General features: G+C 40.1%; 2 protein-coding genes across 2 annotated transcripts; one reads left to right on the top strand and one right to left on the bottom strand.

Moving 5' to 3' along the window:
• Positions 1 to 2,812: 2,812 nt before the first annotated feature.
• LOC149267815 (uncharacterized) lies at positions 2,813 to 3,468 on the bottom strand. The gene has a single exon (XM_089473992.1). It carries the CDS (start codon positions 3,260 to 3,262, stop codon positions 2,933 to 2,935), a length of 330 nt encoding a protein of 109 aa, XP_089330118.1. The 5' UTR covers positions 3,263 to 3,468; the 3' UTR covers positions 2,813 to 2,932.
• A 12,783-nt stretch (positions 3,469 to 16,251) lies between these two features.
• LOC108618558 (uncharacterized) lies at positions 16,252 to 17,010 on the top strand. Its single transcript, XM_018014616.2, has one exon. The coding sequence runs from the start codon at positions 16,487 to 16,489 to the stop codon at positions 16,817 to 16,819; it is 333 nt and encodes a 110-aa protein (XP_017870105.1). The 5' UTR covers positions 16,252 to 16,486; the 3' UTR covers positions 16,820 to 17,010.
• The last annotated feature ends 6,958 nt before the right edge of the window (positions 17,011 to 23,968 follow it).

Genomic DNA, 23,968 nt, shown 5'->3' with positions numbered 1-23,968 from the left:
AAAGAACTCTCTCTCTCTCTCTCTCTCTCTATCTCTCTCTCTCTCTATCTCTTTCTCTATTGAGATTGTACATTTATTTATGCATACAGGCTACAGCTACTTATTATAATTCTAGACTTGATACGGCATCTCGGCTATTTAAATGAGAATATCCTGTGCAACACACAAAGGATGCTGCAGCATTCCGTTTATGGCAAAGGAATTGCAAATGTCACAGAGATAAATCAATTCAATCGGCTACTCCGATTGTCCTCTGTGCTCGCTCCGAGCCATCGACTGTAACTAGGCGACGCCTCAATGCAAATTATTCTTGAAATATAAATGAATCTCGTGTAGTGAGCAGACCAAAATTAACTCATTTAATTGAACGCCCTTGACAACCGAGTGGGAGAATGCATTAAATCAAGTCAAGCTAAAAATGGCAACTGATTCGCATTGAGGGCGCATTTTAATGCATTTACAATTGACTGTGAGCATTTCGAGTGCAATTATCGCTCAAATGTCAAACAGAATTAAGCAAATCCGAGCTCTGGCGAATAATTGACAGGCAAATTACAGGCGAAGCTGCCCCACGCACAGCAAAACATTCAAGCGCACACAGCGTTGATAAGGTTATTCATAATATGCAGATATGTGCATACTGAGAATACATATAAACATATGTATATGCAAGCTAATGCTATGCTACGGAACTGGTGTGTTGGGAGAGTCGTCAAGAAGCATTTGGGCTGCCTTGCTTAGGTCTGGTTTACGTCATGTTTGCCTGAAGGAGCTGGCCTACTTTGCCAATGTTACGTACTTATATTGTGAAATACCTTACTTCGCATTTATCGTATCGTACTTTAAATGATCTAAACGTATTCATTGCTTTGTTCCTTCAAATGAATTTCCTTCTTCTCCTAGTGCTGGCAGTCTCATTCAGCATCGATTACATTGTAGTTTAGTATCGATAAGATTATAGCTAAGTATCGATAGTTATCTGCAGTGCTATCCCCTCTGTTTACCCTCTAAGGCAACCGGGTTTAGGCATACTTCAAGCAACCTCAAGCAAGCTGCAACCTATGGAATTCCAAAGCCCTGTATTTAGCCTCAATCAGAGTATGTATGGCTTAAGCACTCAAAATATCCGTATCATAGCAGGCCATGCACACTCCAAAATTACCTCAAGTGCAAGTTTTGCCAGCGGCATCTTCTGCCGCATCAGCAGCAACTGGAGCTGCTCGATATTGATGGACCGAACTGTGCAATTTAAGAATTTAAGAGCCCTTCAAACGATGGGGTTTACCTGAGACAACGTCATCCGGTAGCAGCGATGGCTCTGGGCCAGAGTCGATGCTTTCCAATCGTTTACATTGCGTCTGCCGGCAAGGGGAGTGTGCGGAGGAGGCTGCTTAGCAGCCACGGGCAGGCAAACATTTCGGTCGGACGTGGCTGCCTCGACACCGACTCACGCGGCAGCAGAGTCGCAAAACAAAGCTGAGAACTTCACTTGGAGCATAGAATAGCGCTCGCATTCGGCAGAAGTGAAAACAAAGGATTCTCTACTCTGGACAAGAACTGTCTCGCGATGCTGAGGGAACGAGCCGGCAAAGTCTCCCCTTCCCACCCACGGGCAGCATTCGATTCGAACCCGTCTCAAGGCCAGAGTCAAGGCAGAAGCTGCATTTCAGAATGTTATCGCACATTCCTTAGCTTGAACTTAATGAAAATCATTAGCCAAACCCAATTTATGGTTACATCAATGACGACCTGGTCTAGTCTATGTGTTTGCCCTTCAATTTGGCTCAGTCAAGTGTGCAGTTAGCATACGAGTGGGGCTAGACTTGTTCGACTTTTTACAGTTCAGTGCAGTAAACAACATTTGCGAGCTCTTAGCACTCGGGCTGGCATATTTACCGCACGTGCCTTTGTCTGTGTTACTTTAATAAATTCCATTACACACGCATGCAGATTACTTTGTAAGCATAATACTAGAGAGAGACAGAGAGAGAGAGAGAGTCAGAGGATGTTAGACCGAGGTAGAGGATAGGATTTTACAGGACCTTGAAGGCTGCACATGGCCAAGGCTCTTTCAGTTTTCCATAATGCGTAAGCCGTAAACTTCTCAAAGCTCTGACAGTTGCCTGTGTGTGTGCGCCTACATATGTGTGTGTGTGTGTCTGTGCTTGTGTCTGTTGTTGCAGTCTTTGGGCAACAGGCTTCAAAAACAGCTGCCAGCCAAAAGCTAATAGAGTGAAGCAACACTCGTTTATATTTCCTATTGACGATAGCAGTGAAAGCAAGCGCTGAAGAAAGTTTATTCCAGCTTAGACACATTTAGCATATGTAGCGAAGCTTTACTGTGCTTAACTGCAACAGCAAGAGGTGTATATGGGCTCACAAAGTGAAAAAACATCTTGATTCTTTGCAATGCATATCTGTTCTTTCTTCCGCACCTCCGTCCGTCTTTCTGTTTGTCCATCTAGCCGCACGTATGTCCGTACGTTTGTCCTTCCCTTCCGTCTGCTCTTCCGTTCATCTACCCGTTCAAGTTTTCGTCCGTAATTCCGATAATCTGCACGCCCGTTTGACTGTCCGTCCATCTGTCATACGTTCGTTCGCTTCCTTCCGTCCGTTTGTCAGTCTGTCCGTCTAGCCGTTCATCCTTCCTTCCGGAAGCCACGCGCAATATGAAGAACTCAGCCTGTCAGAACAGCTCGTAGAACCAAGATTATCCATTCTCTAAGCTCTAAGTCGTTGTATCTTAGCTCACTCATAGAGTGGACCTCTTTGACTTTTCTATGCTCAACGCCCACATTTTGGTCCACTCAAATTAATAGATAGCACCGTTTATTAAACTGTTAATTCATAAATTCGAACAAAAGTTTGGATCCACAAAAATTCACTCCAATTGGATGCATTGACTAGGGCAGGCGGGGATCTTGTCCTGGATTCAGTTGTCCTCCAATATCTCATCTTCCCCTTTATGGTCAACGAGCTCACTGGCTTCGGCTGCATCTATGGCTGTGAATTGATCGACGGCCCCATTGGCATCGAGGTCGGATTCATCGGCGATCTCCATGATCTCGAGACTTGTGTCCGGAAACAGCAGCGGATCAACAATGTCGAGATCTGGCGGCGGCATTGTAATCGTTGGCACATTCGAATCCATGTCCTCGTTGATCTGCACCAGCTCCTCCTCCTGCGACTGCAGCGTCATCATTATCAGCCTTGGCTTGTTCTGCGACAAGCGGAATATCTGGGGATCCGTTTGGGCAACCATTATTTAGTTTTCTTTCAAATCAAAATATACAATCGAACATAAAATTCTCAGGAAAAACAATACAAATATTTGAAAATATATTTTCTCGTATAGACTTTAGGTACACGCACGACTTGTCCCTGATCTCGAAACCGAAATAACAATTTATTATTTAAGCAAACAAATATTTAGTAATGTGAACCCACATGTGTACTACGATTGCTCGCCTAGGTTTGTTTTCTATATGTCTCCAATATATTCTCGGTATCTATATAAGCATTCAAGTCGCTGAGCAATACAGGCGAAGAGATTTTGATTATTTTTTTAGGGTCGCCTCACTGCTTATATACCATACTATGTAGATCTAATAGACTATGTTTCCACACTTTACCATCAATAGATATTAAGAGCTGCCATCTTTCCTCTTTACGTACATACATTTGGCGTAATTAATACATTGCATCTATTATAAACATAATCAAAATAATTGGAGACAATAAAGTGCTATAATTTAATATCCATCACCATAACTGGTAGCCCCATCTCCATAATCACATCAAATTTAAGTCAAATTGCTTTCGATTACTCTCTCTTGTAGAAGGAAGAGGCAAAGTCTTCTTGTCTTCCTCTGGCTGGCCAGCATTTGTATTCTTATCGGATATTTTTCACACTATATAACATTTGCGAGCCATTCTTAGCTTAAATTGGAAGCATTAGAGTTCCTCTATTATTAAAAGGCTAGAAGGCTTCCTCGTCAATTTTAACTTCCTCTTAAGTTTAGTTAATCGTCAATTTTAGCTTGAGAATTTGAAAGAGCTTTAATAGAGAGAAAAAATGAGAGAGAAGAGAGAGATAGAGAGAGTGAGAGATTAAGAGAGGAAGAGAGTGAGAGAGACAGACATAGGAATAGAGAGGGAGAGAGATTTTCGGTCGAATAGAGAGAGAGAGAGAGATTTTCGGTCGGAGAGAGAGGGTGAGAGAGGAAGAGAATTTCGGTCGGATAGAGTGGGTGACAGAGGGAGACAGAGAAAGATAGGAATAAAGAGAGAGAGGAATAGAAAGAGAGCGTGATTTTCTGACTTTCTCTTGTACCCTCTCTCTCTCTCTGTCTCCCTGTCTCTCTCTCTCTCTCTACGTTTTCTTTATACACCTACCTCTCTCTCCACTCTCCGTATATTTTTTCGTTCACTCTATCGCCTACTTTTTCTCTTTCTCTCTCATTATCTCCTTTTCACTCGTTCACACACGCTCTTGCACCCTCTCTCTCACTCTCTATGACACTGCCCGTCCCCCTCCTAATATTCTGTCTACTCTGTCCAAAGCCCGAATCTGGCTTTACCTTCAGTCTTTGCTACAAAAACAAATTCCATATATTTATAGTTCGTAAACTTTCCGCTCCGATTTGCCAATTGTCTTTGCTGCTCCGTAGGACTTTTCCAAGCAACTTTTAACTTGGCATCTTTCCGCTGCTCTACATCATTAAACTAACTGTAAACACAATCCTTTTGCAGCTCTCGTGAAACTTCTGCTGCTGCGTCGCTGAGTCTGTTTTGGCAAACAAATTTCGTCAGCCCTCCCTGAAACTTCTATGCGCCTGTTGCTCTTTCAAGTAATCCCCTTACTATCGTCCTTTTGGTTTTTAATTGCTGTCACTTTCGGGGAACTGTTAATCTTATTTGCTGGGCATATTCATAGAGTTTCCATTCACATACATATGCATGCATGCTTCTTCTCTTTTATGCTTTCGTAATGTTATCTATTTGCGAACGGGCTTTGGTTAAGCACCCACAAATCATTTAGCCTTAAGTTATTTGGTCTCCCTCTCGTTATCTCTCTCACTCTCTCTCTCTCTCGCGTGCTCTCCCTCTCTCTGTGTCTCATTCACTCTTTTATTCCTTTGCCATGCGCCTTTATTGTGCTTTTAATTCCAATTCCAATTTCACACGAAAACTTTTATTTGGTGCAGACTTTGGACTTGCTCTTGCTCTTGCTCTTGGACTTGGACTTGGAACTTCTTGTTGTTTTCTTGCTTGTCTGCGTTTTCTCTGTTTGTATACCCTGCAAGCGCATGCAAAGAGGATTTCCCTAGCAGCACTACTTGAACACATTTCTAGGTGCAGCCGGCCGATGCGGTGTGTGGTGTAAAGTAATGAAAGCATATATAAGGAGAAGATCGTCGAGAAAGAAGAACAAGAAAGAGACAAACAAATCGAGTTTCCCATAGTAGAGTCTTATCCTTATAGATTCTCCACCCGAAACTCAGGCAAGGGCAGGCCCAATGCAATTGCTCCATAGCTGACAGGAATATATGTCAGAAGTCTCGTGTGTGTTAATATCGCAGCTGTGCTCAGGGTATCTGCTGGTCGGTCATGCCCGGTTGCAGTGCTTCGGGCTGTTTTCTTTTTAGTCAACTGCCAGGCGGAACTTTTGCGGCTGGTCTTGAAAGTTTTGTGCAGTGCATGTTTGGCTCGTGTTTTGTGTCGTGTCGTGTTGTTCCGATTGCGGTAAATGTTAATAATGGGCCATTGTTTGCCAAAGGATTCCATTTCACTTACACCAACCATTGCTGCTGCTGTTGCTGCGGCTGCTGCTGCTGCTGCTCCTGGCGCTGCTGCTATTTGTGGCGTGTCCTTGTCCTTGTCCTGTGCTACGGCTACGGCCAGCGCAGCAGCTTACTGCAAACTTAACGCAAATCCCAATACCCTCCCGCCGGCGCGCTCCCTCCGCCCCCGCTGCCCCCAGCGACCCCACACAGAAAGTGCAATTAAAGGCCGAACCTTATTGTAAATAGGACGAAACTAGTTTTAGGCAGTCCGTGGCCAGCCGCAACTCCCGCAACTCCCGCAAATAAAGCAGCAACGATTGCAGCAAACTTTGCTGTGGCCCAGATTCTTTCTGTGTGCTTTAATTAGATTGTCACTGTCTTGGGCTAGTGGTTGTACAGCCCAAGGCTAGATTGCATTCGCCAACATGAAACAAGAGCTGAGCTGTGCCCTTTGAAGTTTAAAGTCGCAGAGATTTGAATTTCTCCCATTCAGATTCGGTTCGAATTAAATATTTATTCGAAACTCCAGCCATTGTTCTGCCTATTGCCTGGCTTCACTCGAGGTTTGCTCGAGCTTCACTTGAATGGTATTTAAGCCCAACTTAAGCTAAGCTCGTTGAAGTGCTTTAGGGTTAGCTAACCGAAATGCACGCGGCGTATACGTAATGTGCTTATGCAAATGTATTCGGAATACATTCGTGCTGGGCATGCAGGTAAATATATATGTATGCATATGTATATGCTTAGTGTGTGTATATGCTTGCATATGCATATAAATATTATAAGAGCTATTAAAAGCTGCCCATACACCACACACACACACACACACACACACACATACGAACTCACACGCGCAATTACCAGCAACTTCCTGCTTAGCAGTTACTTCGCCAGCCATCTTGGCGCCGCTCTTCTAACGGTAAACAAGTCAACAGCTATAGACATATACATATATATATGTATATGTAGGTATGTATGTTATATATACACTTATATGTATGTGTGTATGTGTGCGTGCATTGTGCTTGCCACGCCCAGCTATTGCCACGAAGGCCGACAACAATAAGAGCAGTGACAGCCAGCACAACAGGCATGGCCTGACAGGGTATGCACGACTATGGAATGAACATATCATATGATTTCTTATTTATGTAGACATTATCTGCAGAGGTAGCTTAAGAGAACTGCCAGGATATTAATCCTGGGCTAGATAGGTGCCCTATACTGAAGCATGTTAGCCCCAACTTATCTGCAATTTTCACTAGTTTAACTTACCCCTTGTGCCATTTCTTGTATAGGGTACAACACAGCAGCAGCAACAACAATAAAAAATTTGCTGTAAAGCAAACCGGAAGTAAGGCATATTTTCCGCTTAAAATGCCACAATATGTTGACTTCAACCAGTGACAACAACAATAACAATAACAACAAGGACAGCCAGCTCAGCAAGGACATATACAACAACAACAACAGCAATATTATGCCTGACAACGAGCTGAAGCAACAATTTTTCTACATATATGTATATGTATATATATATTTTTATTTTATTTAGCTTTAGTCCGGCTTTATTGTTGGCCTTTATTGTTGTTGTTATTGTTGCTGCTGCTGCTGCTGTTGCTGCTGTCGTTGTTGATTACATTGTCATAAAGCGCACATGAAGCGTTTGCACACCTTTCATTTTTATTTTTCATTTATTTTATTTTATTTATTTATTTATTTTTTTTTTTTATTTATTATTTATTTATTTTTTTTTTTTTTTTGTGCAGCTGCCAAAGAATTGCTGCGTGTCTTAACAACTGACTGCGCTTCCGACTTCGACCTTGACTACTTCTCTGATTCCGACTCCCTGCTGGTCTGGCACGCAAGCTTCCAACAGAATCAAGAATTATTATTAAATAAGATTGTGCTTGAACTATTTACATTAAAATTCCCCAAGGCTGCAGATTGCGTCAAACGGCGTTTGTCTCTCGATTCCGCACAACTGACAGTTGGGAAAGCAAGAAGCATAAATATACTCGATATTTAATAACCGTGTCTGTACTCGATACTTAATAACCGATACTTTGCATACTTTGTAAACTCTCTTTGTAATCTTTGTAGGCGCTAAGTATACTCTATGCAAACTCTCTGAGCTCAATCTGTATTCCATATGTATAATCTCTCTGTGCACTATGTTAACTCTCTGTATACTTTTTGTATACTAATAACACTAATGTAAACTATTTGTATGCTCTCTGTATAAGCTTTCTGTATATTCTATGTAAACTCAGCTTTGAATCTGTATACTCTCTCTCTGTACTCTATGTTAACTCTCTGTATACTAATATCACAAAAATAAATTGTTTGTATGCTTTTTGTATACTCTATGTAAAGTCTCTGTTTTCAATCTGTATAGTCTCTCTGTACTCTATGTTAACTCTCTGTATACTTGCTGTATACTAATATCACTAATGTAAACAGTTTGTATGCTCTCTGTATACTCAATGTGGACTTTGTGAATTCAATTTGCTTAACTGTATACTCTGTGGAAGCTCTTTGTATACTCTATATAAACTGCCTGCTTTTTATCTGTACACTCTTTTTGTGTTATCTGTATGCTCTCTGTATACTCTGTATACTGTAGTTTATCTGTATACTCTCTCTGTATCTCTTTAGCTCTCTATACGATAGCTGTATACTCTCTCTGTAAACTCTCTGTATACTTTCGGTACACTGTCTGTACACACTCTGCAAACTCTCAGTATACTCTCTATATACACAAAATAGATTACATCGTTATTCTTTAAATGCTGAATGCTGAAGTCTTTATCTAGCAATTGCTCCATTTGGACCTTTAATCGTGCTCATTGTGCCACAACCATTTGAGGCATGTGGTAAATTCTGGGTCTCGTTCACAATGAGGCCTGAAACCAGACTAATGTGACCGAGGTGTGAGGACTGCGGCCACATGTCGGAGACTATGCTGAGTGGAGGAGGATCAAGTTGTGACTGAGGATGCAACGGCTTCAATTGGGACTTGTCTAAGCTTCTATCTGAGCCAAAGGACCTATGCAGAGGGTAATGAAGTCTTTGAGGGCAATAAGACTATCAATCAATAACTAATTTAATTAATTGACATTTGCTTCTGCAGCAAAACAAAAAGCAAATTCAATTTCAAATTGACTTGATTGCAGCTTCACCTTTACCTGAACTTAATTAAAAGCTGCTAAACGCCTCGGCTTCAGCTTCCAGAGTTCGACTCAGTCTCAGTATATGGTCAGTATATTTATGGATGCAGCTAGCATTCCAAGCAAATTTATATTAAATTAATTTTCTTTGGCTTCCTACGTGCAACGAGCAATTGTTGTATCGCTTATTTAGCTTCGGATTCGTTTTTAATTAATTCTCAACTGCATTTTTATGAAACGTGGCCGGGCAAACAATTTTTGCAATAAAAACCGCACGCAGTGTGAAATAAAAAATCAGAGTATCCAGGGCTTTATCAGAGTGCACTTTGTGCCCAGAAATCAGATAGCCCACAGAGGTCAGACCAGAGTCCAGACCAGCAGGATGCAAATAATAATGCAAGAACAAAATGAAACAAGAGAAATAACAAAAAAAAAAAAAGCGACAGGAGACTAGACAGGTGCATTCCGTTTAGATGGAAGCTTACCAGGTGGGTGAGCGGGCTGTCGGGGGCTCGTGGGTCGGAGGCTGCCACAGCTAATGGAACTTGGCGTTTACCCTTATCTATGGCATAGACCTGTTTCGATATTTACATGCACACAATCCATATGCATGGGCACAATGGCCATGCATATGCGAATTCATGGACACGCATTGGCCAGCGGTTGGGCAAGTGCTTGCCACCCTCCCCACCCCCCGATACCCGATAATACCCTGTACATTGTCTGCTGTGCATTGTTCATTGTAAGCCTCTTATGTGTACGTTGGGCTGCCACAAATCGAAAACTCATTCTATTATGCATAATCTAAGCGGCATTAATAGGCAAATCATCAGGGACTTAGCAGGACTAGCTGACGTTGTGCCGCAGCGGTTTTTGCTCTCTCACTCACTTTCATAAATCAGCAGCTAATGGGCAGTGCATCTGCTAGTCGGGCATGCTCTGACGCTTTATTTGGTCACTTGAGTTTTGTTTTTCCAATTGTAGGACGTGTGCATGCGAGCCTCTTTCCCTCCTCCTCTCCTTGCGCATCATCTCTCGGTTGTGACCAAACTCAATTTGCGCTTCGATATTCAATTATTGGCCACAAATTGTGAGCATGCAGCGTTAGATGCATCTCCCATCTCCCCTCTCCCCTCTCATATCTTTGCTGCAGCATTACATACGGATTTCAGCTTTGTTTGCTGTCATTTGTCATTTGATCTCATAGCAACGATGCAATGCAAGGGATTTCGTACATCTTCAAAGGGTTCAACAAATTTTTGAGCAAGAAATTTTAGCAAAATCTCGTATTTTTGGCAAATCAATAACTCATGCTGCGACAGCAATGGCTCCACTACTACATATGTACATTTATGTGAATCTCAAATGTATTGCAAGTCGTTGTGAATGTACATAAACCGTAATAATTAAATTATATACATTATATAATATTGCGATTGGGAACTATCATTGCCATAGAGCATTATTATGCATCGATAATTATATTCATTAAACTTATATTAAATAGGCATATAGTAGATTATAGAAATTGAGTTTATCGATAACAACTGATTCAATCTTCCTTCCCGCTTCTTTTCTTTTTACACAAATTCGAAAAAAGAAATATTAATTCATAATAAATATTAATGTTAAACAAAATCGATAACTCATTAATAGATAAGAAATGTTAAAATAATAAACAAAATATTAAAAAGTAACATATTTCATATTCAACTATATATTTAATGCATATTCCCATCAAAAATTAATTTTTAATGGCAAATCGATCACCCATATATCGATAAGTCATGTCCATGAAATGAATTAGGGCATTCATTAAATGTATATTAACATATATTGTTTCGTTAGAGTCTAAAATGCTTGTTTGGGGCTTATCGATAGCACAATTATCGATAGCAAACGATCAAAATTGAATAATAATTGCCATCACTTTAATAATGCTGTTGCAGATGATGCATTTTTGAGATAATCGAGAATCGATAACAAATTATAAGCAGATATATTTCATCGGGAACTTAAATGCCTTCTCTATGGATTTTCGATTCCACACAAGGCAACAAACAATGCCTGAAACTGAGGCTAGTACATAAGAAGTGAAGCTTTCATAGCACTCATTAGTTTTGCTATATTTATGGCTCAGTTGCTATCGATAACACTCATATCGATGCGTTGCACTGCTAGCCAGCTAGATATGGAATATTTGTAAAATATTTGTTTTCGATTGCAATGTGCTGAGCCAATCGAATACTTTTCTGGCTTGGCTAATTGAGTTAACAGATTCCTAAAGCAATTATTTCGGCTGCAGCTGCAGGGTATTGCATCAGTACGTGCCCCGCCCACTCAGCAGCTCCCCGAGGTGAATTCCGTGAGCTCTCTTACCAAGACTTTGCGTGCGTCTCTCAAAATGCAATAATCAAATTGACTTGCAATCAGCAATGCATTCGAGTTTTCTCCATTTAATTTAAATGCCAGGCACACATGCTTACACAGTCACACACACACACGCACACATACATACATACACTGCAGTCATAATTTTGGATTGTTGCAATACTCGATGCGTATTCAAAGTGCGTAATACCAAGTGCAGCAGACAAATAAGTCAAGAGGTAAGGGAACTGCGCTTTTGATTGAGTCGCACAAACACATCTTAATTGTTGACAAAAAAAAAGGGGAAAAAAAGGAAAAATAAGAGACACAAAACAATAATAATTTAAGCAATAAACAGCAGCAAAGATACCCTGTGAAATGCCTTATGTGAAGGAAATTTTACTAGAGAGCACACATTACGAGATTTCTTTAAGCAGAGAGACTTTTCTTATAGGAGAATAGAAAATATATCAGTATAAATAGATTATATAATATACACTGTGTATAGATTAGAGGCATTCTATATGGTATATACGTTGCCCACATACCTTACAATATGAGCAATATTTCACATTGCTCATTTATATACTTTCAACTACTTTTTCTCTTACTCCTTTGCGAGTATACACAAAATAGATATACAATATATTAATTACCCCTGGGGTGCACGCATTTACAGGGTATAAGTGAAGGGATATGCAAACATCAGATCTCATTGCAATTGAATATTGATGTTGACATTTGCCTGGCCTACGCAAGCAGACAACCAAAAAGAAAAACAAATAGAGAGCAATGGGCTGGAGCGTAACTGACTGCACAATACCCGTTCACAGCGACATATCTGAAGGTCTAGCTACAGAGAAGGAAAATATTAGCTGTATAAGAAATCAGCTGCATGGTAAAGCCAATAACTAATAAAGCAAAGCTTGTACGAGACTAACATCGATTAAGCTCTCCAGTCAACTTCCTATCAAAGCAGACACGGATCAACTTCAGTCAAACCCAATATATCAGACATCAGCCTCTTTGTCTACTTGCTAATGGAAAAGCCATGCCATAAGACGGAGGGCATATGGAACTAATCTCTCCAGACAACTTAGCAGACCTCAAACAATCACCCATCGACATCAGGCGAACCCAATAGACTCCCTTTGACACATTGTGAGCGAGCATAACATGTGTCCACTCTGCTCTCGATGGTAATATTTGTAAATTGTGAATTATTATACGATATATGAGCTCTTAATTAATGTGAATAAAGTTAATAATGTCGCCGACACATGTCCAAACATTGTAATGCATAAATTGGCCACAAATTTGCTTGCAAATTCAACTGAATGAATTTTAATAAGGTCCACGCGAACAAATAATCAAATCAAATAACCGAAACAAACGAACAACAACAACGACAACAACAACAAAATGCAACAAAAAAAGCAACAGAGCAAAAATTTAAATAAATAAATTTCAAATTATGGAAATTTTAATTCGAATATGGCAGACGCCGCAGGCGGCGAACAAATTTTTGTCGAAGCGAGCAGAATTAATAAATTTTTAAGCATTTACCACAAAGCAGTGAGTGCCCCTACCCCAAGCGTACACCTGTTCCAGATGCAGTGCCTGATCCTAAACTATGCCTTGGCCTCTCTCTGCCACTCTCTCTGTCTCTACCTGTGCTGCTCCTCCTGCTCCTGCGACACCTTGCTGCATCGCCAAATGAAGTATGCAACAATTTCAATTTGCAAACCACAACAACAACAAAAAGAAGAAGAAGAAGTACAAGATTTTTCTCATATTTCTCAAAGCGCAGCTCAGAGGGCGGTTCCATTGCTATTGCATCCATCTTAAGCATCATTTGCAAATTTCCACAATTTTCCAATCAATAAAAATAAAAATCATCATTCTTCACAGATATGGAAATTGTAGTAGACGTTCAAAAAGTTCTCCCTTCCCAGCGAAAGAGTTTGTTCAATTTCGCTGCATAGCTCAAGGCGCACAGAAGCTAAACACAGTCAAACATTTATTCAGTTTAAAGAACCTTCTGAGACAATTTATTTCCATACCATTTCTATTCAAAAACAAGTTATTCAATGGGTCATATAAAGTATGTAGATAGACAAATGTAAGATCTATCGAGACATACATACGTACAGGCCTCATCTATAGCCACAGTTGTTGTTTATATAGAGTTTGCTTTAAAAATTAAATATATAATTCACGTTTCTCTTAAATGATCGAAAGCTGTCTGACATTTTTATGTAATCGATTAATGTCAACAATCATCTTTTGGTATATAAGCAAACTTCAGAATTTCATAAATAGATGATATATGATATACGATTATATAAAAATCTATCAGAGTCCTGGCAGAATATAAACAGCATGCAGCAACATAAGCAAATATATCAATGGCATATCCTCTCGATAACAGTTCTCAATAACAGAAATATATCAATGTCAATTTATTTCGATAACTGTTAGGTATCGGATGATTTACTTTTTTGAGTAAGCCTCTTCCATTTATCCTTTCTATTCTATCAAGACAGCCCAGAGAGCTAGAGAGCTACAAAGTCTATTTAGGCTTGCCATGTTAGGGTATCCTTGAATAACCACTGCAAGTGCTATTTGAAAAATACTTTTCAAGTTATTTTCGTTACGTCCCTCGCTCTGCCGACATCTACTGGCCTTCGTCAGTGACGGCTTCGCATCAACGTTCTTGTGAGTTGAGCCGACCTTGAAATGCTACATGCACAAACTAAATGTTTTGAGAGCTTAAGCTTAGTGTCTGTGTGAGAGGGAGAGAATAGTTCTATGTATACTTGTATTTGTTTGTTTGATTACGTGCAATAAAAATATGAAACGCCTAATGAGAAAACTCTCTGTGCGAATGCAACTGGAAGCTGGGAATGGGAAAAGAAAAAACAGATTTCTGCTATGTTATATAATTCTCAATTAATTTCAGTGGCAAATCTGTTCACGGATATCACAGCTGCATTCAGTTGGCATTTGCTATTTTTACCTGAATATCAATGAAATGAAATCTTTTTGCAATTTCCCGATTCCCGTGAAACAATTTCCCCAAGTTTCTGCTATTTGCGATTTCTCCTTGCTTTCATCATGCTTAGCAACACTTTGACGAGAGCTATGAATCAGTGAAATGTTAAAGTGATGCTGTTGCGCATTGAGTGTTAAAGCTTTGGAAAATTCTAAGATCTGCATCACTCTGAATGCTAAGAGGCAGCCGTTAAAGTAATTAACTGTTCTTGAGCAGCTGTTCATCTTATTATTATTATTATCTTATAAATGGGTAAATGAGGTACTGTTAGTGGCCCTGCTATTAACTGAAAAATGCTTAGTACTTACACTGTTAAAAAGCTGCTTTTAAGTTGATTCTTTTATTAACAGAGAAACGTTAAGTTAGTGTTATTGAGCAGCTGTTAAATGCCTCTGTTATTAGCATAAAAATGTTAGGGTTAGTGTTAATAATCAACTTAGGATTATCAGGATTACTCCTGATAATCAGAATATCATCAGGCTACTCTGCTGTTAACCTAAACATGTTACAGTGTCGCTGTTATCCACACTTAATAGATTGTAATGCTGCTCTGCACTGTCCATGACTCCCAAGCAACTATGCATCGTTCCGTTCGAGCTGTCAATCAATTTTGTCAACTGCAGTCCATAAGCCCTTTCAAATATAATAAATTGATTTCCATTAATACTATTTGAATGAGTATCAAATAGAAATTGCGTAAATTGAACGACAAATATGATTTGGTTTTAATAACTGAATCTAAGTCGGTAAGAGGGGTATATCAGTTTTGTTGAATATATATATATAGAATGTTGAAAGCGTAAAGGCTTTCATAAATTTTTACATTATTTTCTTAAAATCTTAATATTCCAAAAGCCGAGTCAATTATCACTCTGTCTGTTCTTCTCTCTCTCTTAATCTTGTTAGCTTTAACAGCAAGTGTATTTCAAATTATCGCACCTTTTTTTTTTTTTTTTTTATTTAAATGAAATCAATGCAATGTGGATATTTATCTTGAATAATTTCAAAGCTGAAGCCATATTTTCATTTAATTCTTCTTCGATTTTGTTCGTTAGTGACTAAGTAAAATTGCATTTTAACAGGCAACTCCTTAAGGCGCTTTGATTGATTATCACGCACTCAGTGCTATGTTAAAATTTATAATTGAAAATTGAAGCGAATTCGATTAAGTGCAACAGAAGCAATTAAAGAAAATGTTTGCTCATATTGTCAACTGGCGCCAAATAGAAAATATTTGCTCTAAGCAAGTGCAAATGCAAACACACACACTTACACACAAACACACACACAGTATCGAAGTCTATAAATAGTATTTTAATTTTATTTCTGTCAACTGCTTCATATTCGTTAGTTATTCACAGAGCAGTGGCGTAGGGGAGGTGTTGGCTTTAATATTTCAGAGCTGTATGCTGTATGCTGCATGTTGTATGCTGTATGCTGTATGCTGTATGTTGTATGCTGTATGCTGTAGGCTGTATGCTGTATGCTGTATGCTGTATGCTGTATGCTGTATGCTGTATGCTGTATGCTGTATGCTGTATGCTGTATGCTGTATGCTGTATGCTGTATGCTGTATGCTGTATGCTGTTCTGTATGCTGTATGCTGTATGCTGTATGCTGTATGCTGTATGCTGTATGCTGTATGCTGTATGCTGTATGCTGTATGCTGTATGCTGTATGCTGTATGCTGTATGCTGTATGCTGTATGCTGTATGCTGTATGCTGTATGTTGTATGCTGTATGCTGTATGCTGTATGCTGTATGTTGTATGCTGTATGCTGTATGCTCAAATTTTGTACTATCCACCTATCAAAGAGCAACGAGATTTAGTCTAGGAACTTTGGACTTTAATTTCGAAACAAAGTCAGCTTTGTTTTACCTTTCGTTGCCCTGCCAATTCAGTTTTTATTTATTGCTGATGCCTGTTTTAAATTCCTGTTTTATCCGAATTCAATAATTGAGAAAATTGAAAATAGCCACAGCTACAGCCAAAAACAAAAAATAAAAAAAAAACAAAAAATAAAAAATTAATTAATTAAAAAACAAAAACCCACAACTCGCTGGCAAAACGATAGTGAGCAAACGAAATAGATAGATTTAGGGCAATGATGGCCGGAACCCGGGCTCAAATCAATATCTACGTACCATCCATTTGCCGTTTTCCGGAGCTGACTGTAGTCGGCGGCTATAGGGATCCGGTTCAGCTGATGCTACCGCGTTTGCCAACGCCCAGTGAGAAGTCGACGACATCGACTATGGCCGCGGTGACTGCTGCCGCCGCCATGGAGGAGGATGCTGGCATCGAGGGCAGCGGACGTTCTCTCTATGTCATCGATAGGCAGGGGCGGGTGCTGGAGCATGTGCGTTACCAAGGCACGGATTATCGTGGGGCTCTGCGTGCTGCCATCAGTGCCACGCCCACGCATTGGAGAGAGTAACAGCTGCTACACAGCTACACACACACACAACAATCGCATCGAAATTTTACAATCAAATTTGCAGTTAGCGGCGTTTTATCGAATCCGCGAAACTTTCAAAATCAACTTCCAATATTTGATTATGAGCATTTACCGAAAATCGATAAATATCAGACCCAATCGTAAACAATAAATTTCGAATTTAGTCCACTAATCACTCACGTTGATTGTAAGATAATTTTGTAGTCGGTACCCAAACAGTTCGCTGTTATCGAAAATTATCAATAATCATAATCGATAATATAGTCGGTATCCAAACAGTTCGCTGTTATCGAAAATTATCAATAATCATAATCGATAATATAGATATTCCAATACAGAGCATCAATTCGTATTGTTTATTCAGTGCTTGGATGCACATTTTAATCTATTTCGTGTAGTTATGTACGCTAATATTTAATATATCTATTGGGTATATAATATCAAATACCCTGTAATTATTTGGGGAACAACTTTAGCTGCTGTTTAAGCTTCTTGCAGGTGCATTGGTGCAGTTTTGACTGCGCTTAAAATCCCGCAACAGTTGCTTCAATTAGGCAACGCATGCGGTAGGCGTGGCACGCGCGCAACGGTTCAGGCGAGGCAGGTGGCCCAGGTGGGGCAGGAGGTGGGCTCGGTCGCAAATTGAGTGAGCAACAAGCTGAAAATTGGCTTAAATAGCCGCAGCAGGTGCCACGGCAAATGCACTATCTACCAACTACCACCCTTTCCCCCTCACACACTGCTCCCCGTTCCCGCTGCCTCTCTCTCGCCCTTTCCCTCTCTCTCTCTCTCCCTCAGTCTGGCTGGCTGCCTGTCTCTCTCATTGTGTACCTGTCCCCCATTTAAAGTTTCGAGTTGGCAAGGCGACACGCGATAATGGTGCACACATGAGCCACACCCCCTGCCCCTCGTGCCCTGCGCTAGCCCTGCTCTCGACTTCTGCCCGCCAATCCCCCTCTGCCCGCCTCCTGCCCGCACGCGACTTAACGTAATTTATGACTTTTGGCACTGCTCCCACCTGCCCCTTGGCACCGGCATGAACGGGCATTATGTTAAATTTTATGTGTTCCAACCATGGCAACAGGTCAAACAGCGTCGCGCATCCACAATCGAGCCACGGCCTCGAGCCGCCAGCCGCCAGCTGTCGGACTTCTGCTGCTTCTGTTGCTTCGGTGCTTATGGTTTCCGGGACGCAGTTTTGGCTCATCTCGCAGCATCGCACGACCGCACTTAAATGTCGCCAATATGATAAGGACTGCCCAACTTATACCCAGCAAATATGGCAAAGCGGCCGTACTGAACAGCAGTTCAGTTTCATAGCTGATTCATGCATCCGGAGCATATGCGCTTTAAATTTATTGATTCTGTTTCCGAGGGACTATTCTGGAACGCGAACTTTAAGCAGAGCTCTAGTTTAAAGGAAGACGTTGTTTTTTAATGGGGTTTCATTTTGCATACCCTGTAAGCTAGGCGTAATATGTGAACGGGGTATATTCGCTCAAGTAGCCAGAGGAATGCCTGATCGATCCGAAATGATCAAGGCCTAAAAATCAGATATGTATAACAATGCGACCGCTATGCCTTGCTTACAGGGTATATTTGCTGAAGATGTTTTAGGAATGCCTGGTCGATCCCAAGGAGTTTATAAATTCTTACCATAAACAGCAAACAGTAACAGTAACAGTATATATTCTTAGATATTCTTAGTAATCAAGTCGATTCCATAAAATCGATAAAAATCGATAGGTAGACTTTGTATTTGTGTTATCATAATTTGGGGACTTTTCAAGCGGAAGACAATGAAAGTGCTAGATGGATTCTCAGGAAGACTATCAAAATAATATAGATTTGACTCAAATGAATTTAATATAAGATCTGACTATAGATATGCTCGTATTCATATATATGTATCTTACTGTGTAAACTCGATGCGTGGTATTAGCGCGTCTATCAATCAACGTCTTTCTATCTCGCTTTCTCTCTCCCTCTCTCCCTCTCGCTGACATATGTGTATCTTTCGCACACAAACATAGCCAACACCTGAGCTCCACGGGGCATTCAGATTGAATGGAATCGAATTTGTGTGCCTCACCGTGTCACCATGGCGCTGCTACTTCTCAATCTCCACATCCAAGGCCACATCCACATCCTCATCCACATCCACGTCCATGTCCACGTCCAACTGACGTGCTAATTGGCACCGCTGCATATGATGAACTTATGCAAACAGCACCTTGAACAGATTGTTTGGCTATCGCAGGTAACATATGCACGGCCAACATGCAAATTAACCTTATGAAACGCATTTGGATTCAATTCCGCCCTGATTATGCATGAATATATGATGTTAAATGTGAGTATATATAGCAAGCATGAGATCCAAACAAAAAAAAAAAAAAAAGCAGATGTTATATCATGTTTGGGCTACATCAATCATAATTTGTCGTGAAATAAACTTAAATTTGTCCTACTTCCGCGCTGACCAAATTGGACTAATAGGTAAAGCAATGGGAGCAACATAAAATACAGTTAACAGTCTATTTTTTATTTTACTTTAAAGCTACATCTATGCCATTATATAAATCAGAGCAAAATAGAGCAAAAAGTCCATTTTGAATTACAGTAGAACCCGTTTACAACGACTCCGCTTATAGCGTCTCCAGACAAACTTTTATAAGCAAACTTATACGGTTATAGAGCCTTCCGGGAATAACGACGGTCCCTTGAATGTCGTTATAACCGGATTCTACTGTACTTTTGAAATGGCCTTCTCGAATTTTCAAGTCGAGGCTGATCATTGATTCAGGACTTCAGGTAGAGCTTTTCAGAGGTAATACAGATAGCGGATTATGGAGTATGGTATAGTTTTCTCATAGTATTCATAGTATAGTATAGATACGTTAAATTTCCTAGCTCATTGTGAGTCGATTCAATCAACAAAACTCCCCCACATAAATTTCAGCCCAGTTTCGAAATTAATTGCTCAAATTTTATGAGCAAAATATAGTTAGTAATTAAATGCCAAATCAACTTAAATATTTCACCTGGCAATTTTTATCGATAACTCAAACAGCTGTTGTCATATAGCTATGGGAAGTCGTATTACTCCTGCTTACTCGACGATAAAACACTTATTATAAACGATTTCAGAAACAAGTCATTTTTTAATATTTTTACGTGCAACATTTGCATAATTTGTTGCTAAAGAGTTTTCCCTCTTCTAACGAAGACCTTTTCCGTTTATTTTCGTAACTAATCAAACTGACTTAAGCAAACATTTGAGCTCCAGTCTAAGCCACAAAATGAGCAAAACAATTGCAAATTGCTCAAGCAAGCAGATAGCTTCATGTCTGTATTACTGACAATAAATATATATATATATATATGTATATATATATATATATATATATATATATATATATATATATATGTATGTCTATGTATATATTTATAGATAGCTCGGCCCGATCAATGTTAATGCCAATTTAAATATCTAGCTGTAAGGTAGGTGGAAATCCCCGGTGTGCTGCATCAAGCACGGATTGCGCGCTGAGCGTTTAATGCGCGACTCGCTTAAGCTGCTGCTAAAACCAAAACCAAAAACAGCAACAGCAGCAACAACAACAGCAGCAGCAACAACAATAGAAACAAATGCCAGAAAAACAATGAAACAAACAAAAATAACAACAAACATATCTAATTAATTAGTAAAGCCAAACGAAGTGTTGCCCCTTCACGAGGCTAAGCAGCGCCAGCATACGGGGGCGTAGGCAAAGCCGAGCAGCAGCAGCAGCAGCGGTGGCGGCGGCGGCGGCGACGGCGAAGGCAGCGACAACAACGACCGCGACTGTCGTCAGCCATCGCTGACTGTCAGCGGCCAATGGGCGTCGAGCAGCTGGCGCTCCGCTTTCTGCTGTCGCCTCGCTGTCTGGAGCATGCGCTGAATGGGAGTGGGAGCAGCAGGACGGGGGCCTCTGGCCAGCTGTGCGAGCGAGAGGGCTGCTCAACTGTTGCTGGCCTTGGCAGCTGTGCGTGCGTGCGTGTGTGTATATGTGTGTGTGCGTGTGTGTGTGTGCCCCATGCCCAAGGTTAACCTGTTGAAAGTGCATATTGCGCATACGCCTCGTTCACATGTCCAACAGGTAAGCCCAGTGCGTGGGCATTGCATCCAATCCAGCACAATCTCCCCCGCCCACAGTCCCCAGCTAATGAGCGATCCACAATTGCATTTGGCAGCCAAGTCAAAAAGGGATTTTTGCTGCCGATACCCATCGAATTCTGCTATATTGAAACGATATTGAAGCAAGCCGTCCGTATGTAACAGAATGGAGTCTTGCAGTTTCTAAGTAGGCAAAAAGGTAATCGATTAATTTTTAAAATCGATAAATATGCACCATTTCATTTCATTGCCAAGATTCATTAATTAATTGCATTAGAGTTGATCTCAAAGTAAAAATATTCAACTATTTTTTTTGTTATATTTCAGTCTCTACATATTAATTATCGATAAATATTGATTTTTACTACGAACTTATAATACACATACAATTCTGGCTTCTAGTCCTAAGTGTTAGTTCATAATTGAAAATAGTTTGTGGATTTGGTAGAAATCGATATATGCTGTCGTTATCGATAATTTAAAATCGATAACGACTTACTGTTATTTAACTTATATTAGAGTCGATATACATTTATTGACATTTGGCACGTTATTCATTATCGATGAATATTATTCTTTATAATCTATCGATATGCTTGTAATATGAACTAACATACGATATATATCGAAGGTTTGCCCTTTTCTTGCATACTTCAAGGAGTCGTGGCCTTCTATTGCTAATCTCTAGAGTTACGTTGAAAATTTAATTGCTTACAGGGTATCTGCTAGTCGGCTACAGGCCTTTGTTGCTGTTCTTCATATCCGTCTGAATTGCGTTTACGCAGGAGCAGCGCTGTTGCTGCTGACGACCTTCATTGCTCAGCTCTGATTGGATGCATCGGCTGACAATTGCCGTCCAATGTGCTATATGAATTCAAGTTCGCATTTCGATGCACGTTTGTTAGTTAGCCACCTTAATACCATTCGGTGGCAACAACAACAATAGCAACAACAACAACAACCCCTTGCAGCAACTCCGCCCCAGTCCCAAATGCATGAAAAATGCAAGGCTAAAGCAATGCACATATCAAATTCTAAAATCAGAGTTAGGCTTTCATAATTAACAGCAATTTTATATGGAGAGAGAGAGAGAGAGAGAAAGAGAGGGAGGAGGCAGGGATACATTGGGCTAGCAATATCACAAAGAAAAGCTACCAAATTTATTCAGTTAATTAAGGGATTCGGAGAAAACAAATGACAGCATTTACCTATATGCCTATGTGATAAATAGTTGTGGATACAAACAGAGAATTCTCGGAACTGAAGCAATTCAATTGGCATTGAAATTCTCAAGCATTAACTGAACTTCTATTTGAGTAGTTTTCCTTTGAATATTGCTAAGCAAATCCTTAATCTACTTCGTTCATTGTATAAATGTTACGATTACTTCAAGCTTAAATCAGTAAATCTAAAAGACACACATACATATATTCCTTATAACACGTATCTATCGTACCTTCTATAATCTACTAATCTATTCGTATACTGATATACTTTATATTTTTTTTAGCTCTTAATAGATCTACACTTAAACTGATTTACTTGATATCCATTTAGCACCGAATTTCCATCTACTTATCTATCTATATTTATTATTTTATTTTCGATAGCTCTTCATAAACGTCTAAATTTTAGTCTAACTAGAATATTTATGTTATCTTATCAATCTTGTATTTATATTTTCCTATCATTCGCTCTAATGTCTCTATCTCGTGCTATTCGTCTACTCTACTACTAGTGTGTCGCTCTTTCTCTCCTCTATCTGCTATCCCCCATACTTTATCCTCCACCCCCTATTTTCTATTCACTATCCTCTATTGTCTATCCTCTATCCTCTATTTTCTATTCTCTATTCTCTCTGCTCTATTCTCTATTCTCTCTGCTCTATTCTCTATTCTCTCTGCACTATCTTCTATCCCACATCCTATCCATCATCTATCCAATATCTATCTATCTATATATCTCTCTCAGTTCCTTTCTATGTGTGTTTCTTATTCGATTTTGCTTTCCTTTCCCCTCTTGTTCTATCACACACTAACTATCCCTCCCTCTCCCTTTCTCTATCTCTCTTTTTGTTTATCTCTGCCTCTTTCTCTCTCTGTCTGTGTTTTTGTTGCATTCTTTCACCCTCTCCCCGCTTGTCTGCCTCTTTCCCTTCATTTTCATTTCATTTTGAAGCCTTCAAATGTATCATATATCTCTATCTCTCTCTTTTTACTCTCCATCTTTATCTCCTCTCCTTCTCACTTACTCTTTCTCCTTCTCTGAATCACACTCTTTCCATCTATGTCCAAACCTTTTAAGCAATCTATATGTCCATCTCTCTCTCTTTCACCACACACATTTACGTTACTCATAGAGCTAGATCTATCAAACCCGTTCGAACTATCTAGGAAATACTGGAATCTTAAGATTAGCCACAAATAATAATTGAAATATAAATTGAAATCGCGAGTATAGATTGTGCTTCATAGGAGTCGATGCTAATCGAAACGAATGCTTAGTCCTTAGACCTTAGACATCTGTCTCTAGCTCTTGGCCAAATTGTAGCACATCAAGGCTCGCACTGTTACTGTGTGTATGTGTGTGTTTGCCACAAGGCTGTGAACAAAAGCCGCCCACGCGTTGTCAGCACTTCCCCAGCTGCAGACAATTCAGCACAATTCTTACCCCATGCAAAGCGACGCAGCATCGCCAGCAGCCATTGCCAATGCCACGCACACTCACACATACTCTCACACACACACACAGACACATATACATACACATACTCGCATACACACAAACACACGCATATAGAGACAGGGCAAAGCCAAATCCCAAGAGCTTCGAATCACCTGGTTGCCTGTTGCTGAAACGTCGTTGTCGCTGCCGCTGCCGCCGTCAGCGTCGACGTCGACGTCGTTGCTGATGTCCTTCAGCTGGGAGCAGCTATAAAAGGCGGCGCAGACAAACGGCAGCGATTAGTC

The sequence above is a fragment of the Drosophila arizonae genome, chromosome X (genome assembly GCF_054131065.1).
Source record: "Drosophila arizonae isolate 15081-1271.41 chromosome X, UAZ_ARI_1.0, whole genome shotgun sequence".
Classification (NCBI taxonomy): domain Eukaryota; kingdom Metazoa; phylum Arthropoda; class Insecta; order Diptera; family Drosophilidae; genus Drosophila; species Drosophila arizonae.
This window is presented reverse-complemented; position numbering and strand designations above follow the sequence as displayed.

Coding starts and splice junctions, on each gene's coding strand:
- LOC108618558 (XM_018014616.2), top strand. CDS start 16,487: ATGATGGCCGGAACCCGGGCTCAAATCAATATCTACGTACCATCCATT.
- LOC149267815 (XM_089473992.1), bottom strand. CDS start 3,262: ATGGTTGCCCAAACGGATCCCCAGATATTCCGCTTGTCGCAGAACAAG.